Source organism: Saccopteryx leptura, chromosome 1 (assembly GCF_036850995.1).
Source record: "Saccopteryx leptura isolate mSacLep1 chromosome 1, mSacLep1_pri_phased_curated, whole genome shotgun sequence".
Taxonomy (NCBI): domain Eukaryota; kingdom Metazoa; phylum Chordata; class Mammalia; order Chiroptera; family Emballonuridae; genus Saccopteryx; species Saccopteryx leptura.
The window spans coordinates 298,904,307-298,917,086 of NC_089503.1; the positions used below are offsets into that span (position 1 = coordinate 298,904,307).

Below are 12,780 nucleotides of genomic sequence, written 5' to 3' on the forward strand. Positions count from 1 at the left end.
TCTATGTTAGTTTAATTTATAAATTAGTCACAGTAGGAGGTTAATAACTAAGAAAAGAACAATTTTAATATACTACAACAAAGTATATGAATGTGGTCTCTCAAAACATCCTTTTAAAAATATTTTTAAATTTATTAATTTTTAGAGAGAGGAAGGGATGGAGAAACATCAATTTGACTTATTTATGCATTATTGGTTGAGTCTTCAATGTGCCCTGACCTAGGATCAAACCCACAACCTTAGTGTATTGGAACAAGTTGGTTAGAGTCTAACCAACTAAGGTATCTGGCCAGGGCTCAAAATATCTTAGTATATTACACATAGAGTTTGTATAAAGGAGTGATTCATGTCCTGGGTGGGACAAAGCTGGACGATGCCAAGATTCTGTCACGCGAGTCAAAACAGCACATAATTTAAAACTTAAGTATAAATTCTTTATTTCTGGAATTTTTTACTTAATATTTTCAGACTGGTTGACCCAAGGTAACTAAAAGTGCGGATAAGGGGGGGACATTGAGCTGTAGTTGAAAGAACATGGAACAAGCTTTGAGAGAAATTACAAAAGTTTTTAAACTAATTTAAGAAATGGCAGTATCTACTGGAAAAACTACTTAAACTTCCAAAGAAAACAGTTGAGAAGGGAGCAAAAGTATGATTTTTCAAGGTTGTGGCAAACAGCCCTACAGATGCTTTAGTAATCCTAGAAAGCATCAGAGCACCAAACAAAAATGGCTGTTTAAGTAATGGCCACAAATATCAAAGTCAATTTAGGCCCAAATTATTATTTAAGGCATAGTAGTAAATACTAGAAATATTTTATGCCAAAGGGCAAAAATCACAGAGTTGTATGAATTGCTTATTTTCCAATGTTGCTGAGAGGGGAAAATATCAAAATATTTGGCCATAAATTAGAATGTTTTTTAACCAAACAAAAATTTAAATACTTCATAAGATTATAAGACATTATTTTTAAAGATAGCTGCTAATAAGAACTAGATAATTTAAGAAAAAACCCTCAATAAAAATCTGGCTAAGTTAGTGAGGGTACTTTAAGAAGACTTTCATAAACGGGTGGGCAAAAGTAGGTTAAAATTTTGAGTATGCAAAGTTTATTCTTGTATTTTTAATTACTGTATTATTTACTTGTTTTACAACTGTAAACTTCCTCTGCACATCCCTGTATAGACTGCACTTACTGGGATCATCAGGCTCAAATCTTGAAGCAACCTACAGTTTGCCTAGAGTCTAAGAGTTAGCAAAGCCTTGAATTTTTTTTTTTACAGAGACAGAGAGTATCAGAGAGAGGGATAGGTAGGGACAGACAGACAGGAACGGAGAGAGATGAGAAGCATCAATCATCAGTTTTTCATTGTGACACCTTAGTTGTTCATTGATTGCTCTCTCATATGTGCCTTGACCATGGGCCTTCAGCAGACCGAGTAACCCCTTGCTTGAGCCAGCGACCTTGGGTCCAAACTGGTGAGCTTTGCTCAAACCAGATGAGCCTGCGCTCAAACTGGCAACCCTGGGGTCTCGAACCTGGGTCCTCGGCATCCCAGTCCAACACTCCATCCACTGCGCCACCTCCTGGTCAGGCAAAGCCTTGAATTCTTCAGAGAAAAGACTTTTAAATCAGAGACCTAATCCCACGTTAGTGATATATAATGCTTACAAAAATCAGGGGTATTTCAAAATGAATATGAAGCAATAAAATACCTCCTAATTTTTGTGAGCAGTATACTTGGATTTTCCAAAATGTATAGACAGGCTGTAGAGAAAAACTGCATTGTATAATATAAATACTTTAAAGAAAACCAATCAGGTATATATTATTTATAGATAATCCCTACCACCATAGATGTTCAAACTCTACTATTAATAAAACATCCAGGAATTTCAACTTGTAATAGCTTAAGGTTTTCAAGAAATCTTTCTTTTTAAGCCACCATATTCAACCTACTTTTTATTAGTTTTTTTGTATAAATGTTTTATCTTCTCCAGATGGTAAACTGAGCAATAGTCCCTAAGGCTGGTTTGTTACCAAACCTCAAATTTTGGAAAAGTTACCTTTAAAAAGTTTTACCCGCCTGACCAGGCGGTGGCGCAGTGGATAGAGCGTCAAACTGGGATGCAGAGGACCCAGGTTCGAGACCCCGAGGTCGCCAGCTTGAGCGCGGGCTCATCTGGTTTGAGCAAAAGCTCACCAGCTTGGACCCAAGGTTGCTGGCTTGAGCAAGGGGTTACTCGGTCTGCTGAAGGCCCGTGGTCAAGGCACATATGAGAAGGCAATCAATGAACAACTAAGGTGTCGCAATGAAAAACTGATGATTGATGCTTCTCATCTCTCTGTTCCTGTCTGTCTGTCCTTGTCTATCCCTCTCTGTCTCTGTAAAAAAAATAATAATAATAAAAAAAAATAATAATAATAAATAAAAATTATAAAAAGTTTTACCCTAGTCTGAATCCTAATCTTGGGCTGAGAATCTGTATTTTAACAAGTGTCTCAGGTAATTTTGGATGCAGCATTTAATAAGGTAGCAGGAAGCAGCGGCCTTATCATACTTCCATTCATATCTCAAGCATCTAAAATAACAACAGTGCCTGACACAGGAACAGGCACCTGATAGATGTTCTGATCAATGAATGAAGAACATACCATCTGGGGAGGAAAAAGTCACTCATTTAAAAAAAAAATCCATTTCTTATTAAGAAATAACAAAAGGCTTAGCAAATTAAAACAGGAAACCAACTCCTTTATATTTTCTTAAAACAAAAAACTACAGCTATACAAAGAAATATAAAAGGTCAATAAAGTAAAAATAAGGTTAAGTTAAATAGAGTTGGGGTTAACAGGCTGCTTGGTTTTTAATTTGCAGGGAGAAAAATTCCAGAAAAGTAATGCCATTTTATGAAATATAAAATTTAATAATAAAAATTGGGAGATAGGTAGCATGGCATACATATAATTATCAAGCCAGCAGTTTCAATGAGGAAGGAAGCATTGTACTGATTCCTACCTATAGAAAGCTTTGTTCCTTTTAAGGAAATCATTTAATCCCTTAGTTTCATTCAATCAAAAATACTCAGTACTTACTATGTGCCAGGCATTATCCTCTCATTTCTTCCCAACTACCAGACAATCCAATCTCGAATATCTTTTTTTTTTTTATTTAACTTACTGATTTTTGAGAGAGAAAAGAGAAAATGTGGGGAGGAGCAAGAAGCGTCAACTCGTAGTAGTTTGTGCCTTGACCAGGCAAGCTCTGGATTTGAACCAGCAACCTGAGCATTCCAGGTCAATGCTTTCTTTATACACTGTGCCAACATAGGTCAGATTCTAATATCTTTTTTTAACTTTAAAATCCAACAGTTGTATATCATTTTTAAATCTCTACCATTATCAAAGATGCTTAAGTATAATAATAATTATTGTTATAAATTTTAGTGAGTTACTTATGTACCAAGTTGTATTTTAAGTATCTTATATGTATTAAATTAATGAATCCTAAAAAGCCTAACTGCCCCATTTTACAAGAGAGAAAACTGAAGTGCAGGTGTCATGGGTAACACACAGGCAATCTACACATTATGCTGTACAGTAAGGTATCAACAGACTTGATGCACATATCACTTTCAGACTTACTTCACTCAATTCTGAAAAAAATATACTATGGTAACATTGTATTGTTCTGGCATAAAATAAACACAAAAATGTTTAGAAATTACATGTAATAAATAATACAAATGCTGAGCATTAGACCCTTTCACAAAACAACCTATTGTAAGCCTCAACCTAAGTAGCTATTAGATGATTCCTATTTTCCAAATGAGAATTGAATATCTAATAGATAATGCTCATTATTAAAGGTCATCTAAATAAGTGGCTGACCTGGAATTTAAATTTATAATCCTGATTCAGAAACCTACACACTTAACACCTCAGTGTAGAGTATGATGGCCAATTTATGGTTTAATTAACATTTACCATCGTTAGCATACTTTTTCTTTTTGTTCCATGTCTTCAAATATTTCCTGATAAGAATTCATAACCCACCAGATCAGATCAGTCAAGAATGTTACGTTTCACTGGATTTGAAATAGCTTACACTGCTTTCTTTGCACCTTAGAGGGAAAAGGCAGATCATCAGCTATGTAAATGTTTATTAATCTAGATAATCTCAACACCTAAATATACTGGTATTACCACCTAACCTGTGGTGGTGCAGTAGATCAAGTGTTGACCTGGAACGCTGAAGTCGCTAGTTCGAAACCCTGGGCTTGCTTGGTCAAGGCACAGATGGTGAGTTGATGCTTCCTGCTCCTCCCCCTTCTCTCTCTCCCCTCTAAAATGAATAAAATCTTTTTTTTTTAATTATTTTCATTTATTTATTCATTCATTTTAGAGGGGAGAGAGAGAGAGAGAGAGAAAGAAGGGGGGGAGGAGCAGGAAGCTTCAACTCCCATATGTGCCTTGACCGGGCAAGGCCAGGGTTTTGAACCAGCAACCTCAACATTCCAGGTCGACGCTTTATCCACTGCACCACCACAGGTCAGGCAAATGAATAAAATCGTAAAAAAAAAAAAATCTGATACTAGCTAGATGCATAAAATAAAAAACTTAGAAAAAAAACCCCTAAAAACCATATTTGTGCATGCAAAACATTTTTATGCTATTACATCAAATAAATCTAAGAGATCATGGCTATGACTGAAAACTATTTCTCCTTTAATTAAAAATATTCCTCACAAACCCATGTTTAAATAGACAGTATATGCTATGTCTTTGGTCAAATCCACATTAATGCTTGTTTTAACATGTTAAAAATTCACCACCTAAAAATCTGCCTTTTCTGCAACTCTACAATATAACTTGGCTTTCTCCTAGATTGCAAATATTTAAGAATTGGGAGTCTAGGCCCTGGCCGGTTGGCTCAGTGGTAGAGCGTCGGCCTGGCATGCAGGAGTCCTGGGTTCGATTCCCAGCCAGGGCCCATCTGCTTCTCCACCCCTCCCCCTTTCCTTCTTCTCTGTCTCTCTCTTCCCCTCCCACAGCCAAGGCTCCATTGGAGCAAAGTTGGCCCGGGCGCTGAGGATGGCTCCGTGGCTTCACCTCAGGCGCTAGAATGGCTCTGGTTGCAACAGAGCATCGCCCCCTGGTGGGCATGCCAGGTGGATCCCCGCTGGGCGCATGTAGGAGCCCGTCTGACTGCCTCCCAGTTTCCAACTTAAGAAAAATACAAAAAAAAAAAAAAAAAAAAAAAAAAGAATTGTGAGTCTAGTCTGACCTGTGGTGGCACAGTGCATAAAATACTGACCTAGAACACTGAAATAGCCAGTTCAAAAAACCCTGGGCTTGCCTAATCAACGCATATATGGGAGTTAATGCTTCCTGCTCCTCCCCCCTTCTCTCTTTCTCTCTCTCCACTCTCTAAAATGAATGTTAAAATAATAATAATAATCAGGGGAAAAAAAATTGTGAGTCTAGCCTGACCTACTGGTGGCCAGGTGGCACAATAGATAGAGCATTGGACTGGGATGTGGAGGACCCAGGTTCGAAACCCCGAGGTCGCCAGCTTGAGTCCAAGGTCGATGGTTTGAGCAAGGGGTCACTAGGTTTGCTGTAGACCCTCGGTCAAGGCACATGAGAAAGCAATCAATGAACAACTAAGGTGCCGCAATGAAGAATTGAAGCTTCTCATCTCTCTCCCTTCGTGTCTGTCTGTCCCTCTCTCTGTCTCTGTCACAAAAAAAGAATTGTGAGTCTAGCCCTGGCCAAATAGCTCAGTTGCTTAAAGCATTGTCCCAAAGCACAAAGGTTGCCGGTTCGATCTCCAGTTGGGGCACATACAGGAAGACTGATGTTCCCGTCTCTCCCTTCTTCTCTCACTAAACTCAATAAATTAAAGATAAAAAAAGGAAATATAAGTCTATATTGTTACTATACATAGGGCTAACAATGACTGGGATATAAAATGTATACATAGAAAGAATGTTTATAGAGAAAAATATTATAATAAATGTCCTAAGGTCCTTTTCCTGCATATTCAATATATTAACCTCATGCCTGATAAACAGTCTATCAGACTCCTAAGTTAATTTATAACTCACTTTTAATGTACTTTAAAACAGATAATGATACTACTGACCAACTACCACTATTAACTTCAAGTTGTTCACACTATCAACCCTAGCCAACAGTATGCAATTTTTGAGTTTTAAATACTCAAGTAGAGGTCCTAAACCTATGGCTGTGGAACAGTTTTTTCTACATGAACGAAAGCATTAAGTGTTTTGTAAAGGGCTTATTTAGCATATCCCTGGACATAGTAGGTTCTCTTACAATGTTAATTTTTTTTATTTTTTTTTATTTTATTTATTCATTTTAGAGAGGAGAGGGAGAGAGAGAAAGGACAGAGAGAGAGGAGGAGGAGCTGGAAGCATCAACTCCCATATGTGCCTTGACCAGGCAAGCCCAGGGTTTCGAACCGGTGACCTCAGCATTTCCAGGTCGACGCTTTATCCACTGCGCCACCACAGGTCAGGCAATGTTAATTTCTTTCACCCAGAGTTTCTTTACATAGTACTGAACAACTTGGACAATATGGGAAACTTGTTCAATTGAGAAAATAACAAACTCGACCAATTTTGATACCATGATACCCCCCCAATCTAAAAATTAAATTATGGTGTGGGAAAGGTCTGCAGAAATTCATCTCCAGGATATATAAAAGGATATAATAAGAACTAAAAAAAAATCAACTAATTGGGCCCTAGACAGCTCAGCAGTTAAGAGCATCCTCCTGAAGCAACAAGGTTATGGTATGATCCCTGGCAAGGGCACACAGGGGAAGCAGCTAACGAACGCACAGCTAAGTAGAACAACAAGTGAATGCTCCTCTCTTTACCTCCATCTCTATAGGGGAAAAAAAAAAAAAAAAAAAGCCTTGCCAGATAGCTAGGTTGGCTAGATAGAGCCTTGTCCTGGAGCATGGAGGATGCCAGTTAGATTCCCTGGTCAGGGCACATATAAAAGCAGCTCCTGTTCCTTGCTTTCAAAAAACCCCAAAAAGAAACCCAAAAAGTAAACAAAATTGATTAACTGAACTGAAATTAAATTTTTTTACATCCAGTATTCTTACAACCCTAAGAACCCAAGGTAGATTGGAGCATACTCTCTTTTAAAAACTAGCTTAAGGAAAAACATCAAAACCAAGATGATTATTTCTGTAGAAAATGAATCATCATCAAAATAAGAACCAAACCCATTATAAAACATACAACTAGCCTTGGCCGGATAGCTCAGTTGGTTACAGCATCGGATTGAAGCACAGAGGTTGACAGTTTAATCCCTGGTCAGGGCACAGAAGGAATAGATTGATGTTCTGTCTGCCTGCCTCTCTCTCTCCTTTCCTCTCTGGCTAAAATCAATAATAAAACACACACACAGACACACACAGACATACAACCAAATACTTTCATGGCTAAAGAATAATATGCTTACACAGATCAAGATAGGCCTCTATAGAAGACCAGTTATTTTTTTAAAAAGTGTGTTTATTTAGCCCTGGCCATGTAGCTCAGTCGATAGAGCATCATCCTGAAATGCCAAGGTTGTGGGTTCCATCCCCCATCAGGGCACAACTAAGAATCAATCAATCAATAAGTGGAACAACAAATCAATGTTTCTCTCCTCTCTAAAATTAATAAATTTAAAACAAGTTTAAAGTGTGCTAATTTAAATGAACAGTATTTTATTTTCAGCCAAATATTTACTGAAAGAGTGTGAGCATTACTTTTTTAGAGGAGCTGAGGAAAAACAGATAAGTGAATAGCTTTACTTTAAAAGTAAATTTCTGTTTACTATGGACAAATCAAGTCGTTCTTTAAATGTACAAAAACAAAACATCAGAAACAAATCAGGTATGGCTGGTCTTTTATTTGCTGAACAAACATTTACTTGGTACTATGCTTTGCAAGGCATTGACTTAAGATTTCTCTTTTTTTTTTTTTTTAGGGATGGAGCGAGTGAGCAAGAGAGAAAGACAGGAAGGGAAAGGGCTGAGAAGCATCAACTCAGTATTTGCAGCACTTCAGTTGTTCCCTGATTGTTTCTCACATTGCCTTGATTGGGGGAGGGGGGTCCAGCAGAGCCAGTGACCCCTTGCTCAAGCCAGCAGCCTTGAGATTTTCAACCTAGGACCTCAGCGTTCCAGGTAGATGCACTATCCACTGTCACCACCAGTCAGTCAGATAAAAGATTTTCTATTCTCTAAAGCATAGGTAAGATTTTCAATTAAATGTACACGTATCTATTACATCTTTCTTTCATTTGTATCTGAGTAGTTCAGAAAGCACATGAGATACATATTTTTAAGAACTAAAGTTAAATAGCCCTGGCCAGGCAGGTCACTTAGAGAGCTTCATCAGGCTGAGAGTTTGGTCCCAGGTCAGGGCACATACGAGAAACAACCATGAATGCATAAATAGGTGGAATAACACGTTGTTTCTCTCTCTCAAAACAACTTAAAAAAACAAAACTCAAGTAAAACAACATAGCCCTGGCTGAGTTGCTCAGTTGGTTAGTGTCATCTAACATGCCAAGGTTTTAGGTTAGTTCTCAGGTAAGGGCACATACAAGAATGAACCAGCCCTGGTCGGTTGGCTCAGTGGTGGAGCGTTGGCCTGGCGTGCAGGAGTCCCGGGTTCGATTCCCGGCCAGGGCACACAGGAGAAGCACCCATCTGCTTCTCCACCCCTCCCCCTCTCCTTCCTCTCTGTCTCTCTCTTCCCCTCCCGCAGCCGAGGCTCCACTGGAGCAAAGTTGGCCCCGGCACTGAGGATGGCTCTGTGGCCTCTGCCTCAGGAGCTAGAATGGCTCTGGTTGCAGCGGAGCAACGCCCCAGATGGGCAGAGCATTGCCCCACAGCGGGCATGCCAGGTGGATCCCCGTAGGGCGCATGTGGGAGTCTGTCTGCCTCCCCGCTTCTCACTTCAGAAAAATACAAAAACAACAAAATGAACCAATGAATGTATAAATAAGTGGAACAAATAAAAGTTTCTATGTCTCTAAAAATCAATCAATAAATTTAAAAAAATTCTTTAAGTAAAATTAAACAACATAACTTTGAAAGTACTTTTGGGTTATACTCGTATTTGGTAGTAACAACTTCAAACTCCATATTCCAAGTATTCCAAAGTGTCGTTCCTTCAACCAATCACTACTTTTAACTACATTGTTAGTATTTGAAGTCTGGCAACTAAGACAGGTTCATACCAGCAAAACAACGTACACAAATCCAGTAACCAAGAAATATAATTCTCAAACAAAATATCCAGAGACGATCTGAGATTTAACTGGGATCAGATATTTCAAGCTGTGATGACATATCAGAATGTCACGAAATAAGCATTTTTCCTGATTCCGAAGTCCTTACTTTCTTCATGCAAAATTTATCAAGACGAAGAAAAAATATCCAAAAACCTAACCAGAATTTTCAAATGTTTGAGCGTCTACAACCCCTTAATGATGTATTTTTAAATGTTCATTTTAATTTAGAGTAACGCTCTGCCGCCCAAAGATGGCCTGTTGCTAAAAAAGAGTAACACAAACAAGAAAAACAGGAACGGTTCAAAAAGCCCTCCAGATTAAAAAAGAAAAAAAAAAAAAAAAAAAGGGCGGGAATTTATTTCAAATTTTGGTTAGAAATTAGTATGTACAAATTGCCCTCCAGGGAGCGCTCTGAGACTCGGTTACTAGTCACTGCAGCGGAGAAAGCGGGAAAACGCTCTATCGTAACCGGGAGCAGTGTCGGACTGACCCCTCCGCGGCGATCCCCAAAGGGCACCAAGTCCCGGTCCGACTACGCCGGTCCGCGGCCCGCGGTGCGGGCACACCGGGGCACACCGAGCCGCCCGCGCGCGCCGCCCGCGCGCACCCTCGCAGCGCACGCTAACTTCGCGTCCCCCGGACACACTCGGCCGAGACGCAAGCCCTGCGGCCCCAACTTCGCGACTCTCCCTCCAGCGCCCTCCCCTCCCACGGCCTGCAAGCCCGCGGCGGAGGGCCGGCGTCCAGCCCCGCCGCCTAAGAGGCTCGAGGGGGCGCCAAGGAGGGAGGCCCGCGAGCGCGCGGGGAGCGGCAACGGCCAAACGGCCGCCTTTGTGGCTGGTGCCAGGAGTCCTTACCCGGCCGACGGAGGCTCGGCTGCGGCCCGCGGCGGCGGCCCCGGAGCCGAGGACCGGGGTGGGCTCGCGCTCCTCGTCGCTGGAGAAGTCCGGGGGCCCCTTGCTGTTGGCGCCGCCGGCGAGCGACGGCCGGTTGCGCGCCGTGAGGTGCTGCAGGTAGAGCTGCACATACACGTCTTTGCGCTGCTCCCCAGCCGGGAGCGTCACGTTGTTGGCCACCAACTCACTCTTCAACTTCTCCTTCGTCAAGACCGAGGGGTCTTCCAGGAACTCCGGCATCTCGGCGGCGAATCCCCTTCCCCGCAGCCGTCACACCCGCGCTCACGCCGGCGCGCTCGCTCCTCGCCCGGGGTGGGGGGTGGGGGGCGCTGCCGCCTCCGAGCCTCACTGCTCGCAACGGGAGTAGCTCGCCGAGCAAAGGAGAACAACAACAACAAAAAAAAAACCCACCCTCGCACACACAAAGCAAAGCAAAGGCCGGACACAAAAGCCCCTAGAGCAGAACTACGGGCCAAGTGGAGCCCAGACAGGAGCCCGCCCCAACCCCAGCCCACACACTACAGCCAAGGAGAGCAGACCGCTTCGCCCACGCCCCAAGAACGCGCGCCGCCATTGGCCGGCGGCCGGAGAAAGCGCGGCGCTGATTGGCCCGACGCCTCGCGCGGGTTCCATTAGCCGCGGCGCCCTGCGAGAGGTTGTAGAAACGCAGTTTAAAAGCAGCTCGGGCGGGAGCTCCGGCTCCCGGCCCGTTTCTGTTTCCCTTTCTCCACCCTTCCCCTTAGATACTGATAAGGGGACGAGTTGCGCTGCGTTTGTGCGCGGCTTCCTCTCCCCCACCGTGCTAAGGAAGAAGCCCTCCTCCCCGGGGTCGGTCGCCAACCCGCTGTGAGGACCCGGTTGGGCCTTTTAATCTTACCGAGGAGCAGCCGCAGCCTTTCCTACCCAACCTCTAGCCTTGAAAGGAAGGAAAAGAAGCGAGGCGTGTTTGCAGACGCTCATCGTCTTTGATTTGATTTACTTTTCGAGTAAACTTAAAACAAACGCCTTCACATCTCAGCTTGCAAACGATTCTTTTGTTCCCGAAATTCAGGAAAAGCCAGACCTCGACTGCTGGGCACTTCAACTGCCCTTGAATTTGTGACAAAATCGTATAGTCAAATAATCCCGTATGCTTCTTACCATAAAGATCCTTGGGCATTTCTAAATGATTACCTTTAACAATTGGGACTCAACTGCTTTTTTGTTGAGAGCTATCTCTGAGTTAGATCCTTCCATCTGTATATTCTCATCACTTAATCAAACCTAATGTTTAATAATACAACAAAATAGAAGCAAACATTTAACGCTTTAATGGGCAACTTAAGTCAACTGAGGTAGGTACATACTGGATTTTAGTCAAGAATCCCCGTGACCTATATAATAAAGCCAGGAACCCTAATCAAACCCACATTGCTGATTCAAATTAAATTCTGGTAGGGCCTCAGAAATTTGCTACAATTAATGTCTTTCAGAAAACTACCGCAGATGGCAAATATCTATTTGTATGTCTTACGAATTTATGTTTCACAAGGCTTTCTTCCAAGAAAGGAAAGAAGCTGACCTTGGGTTTTAGGATGTCTTAATCATTTCCCCAGATTCTGATCTACCTACTTTATACGCTGCTTAAAAATGATTTTTAAACGTTTATCTGTTTTCTGCATGGTTGTTTAAGTTCGAGTAAATTTAAAACAAACGACTTCACTAAAAATCTTTCCTGTGAATTAAGCCATTTTTATTTTGTTCAAATGGAGATGTTTTGGGTTTTTTTCCTTTTTAAAGAAGTTTTTTTAATGATGTGTTGCTTTCCTAGAAGCAATTTAATATTTTAATTCTTTTATAAAAGCCTCAGTATTTATATACATTTAATTGATAGTATTTACCTCAGTAATACAAATTAATAATTGTATTTTAATTAGCAGACTTCGCTGAACACATAGGCAAGTATATTTACCTTCAGAGGATTGAGCTGAGTGGCAAAGGACCACACTTTGGCAGTGTGAGTGACCCCATAAGTATAGTTAATGCAGGTGGGATGGTCCCAACCTGCATTTTGCCTGCCACAGTTCAGTTACTTCTTCCAGTATAGTCTTAAATTATAAAGGGCAGAGTAACAAGGTCCTGAGCATAAACTCTGCAAGTTATCCTGCTAAATTGTTACCTCCATAGTTACAAGAGTTTGGCTCCAGCTTAACTATCCTAATAGTTTTTAAGTGGTAGGTTTTACTACTGTAACTGAAAAGGGTCAGAGTTTCCAGGGCTAGATTTGATCTCACTGGGTCTCCCGGCTCTTGTGGACTGAGGATACCTGGGCAGGTAGGTCCTGAAGTGGATCCTCAGAGGAAGTGGCATTACTGACACTCAAGGATAATGTTCTACCTTAATTTAATGGGAGTAGAGTACAATGCTGGAGTCACAAAGCCACCTGACAGAATCACCCAGGGATACTACACTGGAACTCTTGCTTTTTTCACAAAGCCTTTGCACCAGAAATTTTCCAGGCAAAGTAATCTTTAGAGGCAATATTCATCTTACTTTTACCACAAGCAAAACAACAAC

General features: G+C 41.4%; 1 protein-coding gene across 4 annotated transcripts in view; it reads right to left on the bottom strand.

Moving 5' to 3' along the window:
- The window catches only part of TMPO (thymopoietin), a 35,786-nt gene extending 24,910 nt beyond the window's left edge, over nt 1-10,876 (bottom strand). Inside the window, exon 1 of one of the 4 annotated variants that reach the window (XM_066357105.1) lies at nt 10,186-10,770. In XM_066357105.1, coding sequence (XP_066213202.1) covers nt 10,186-10,464 — 279 coding nt within the window. In that variant the 5' untranslated portion in view covers nt 10,465-10,770. Of the gene's footprint in view, nt 1-10,185 lie in introns of all 4 variants that reach the window. The other 3 variants (XM_066357114.1, XM_066357118.1, XM_066357098.1) reach the window with 3 other exon arrangements.
- Between the last annotated feature and the right edge of the window lie 1,904 nt (nt 10,877-12,780).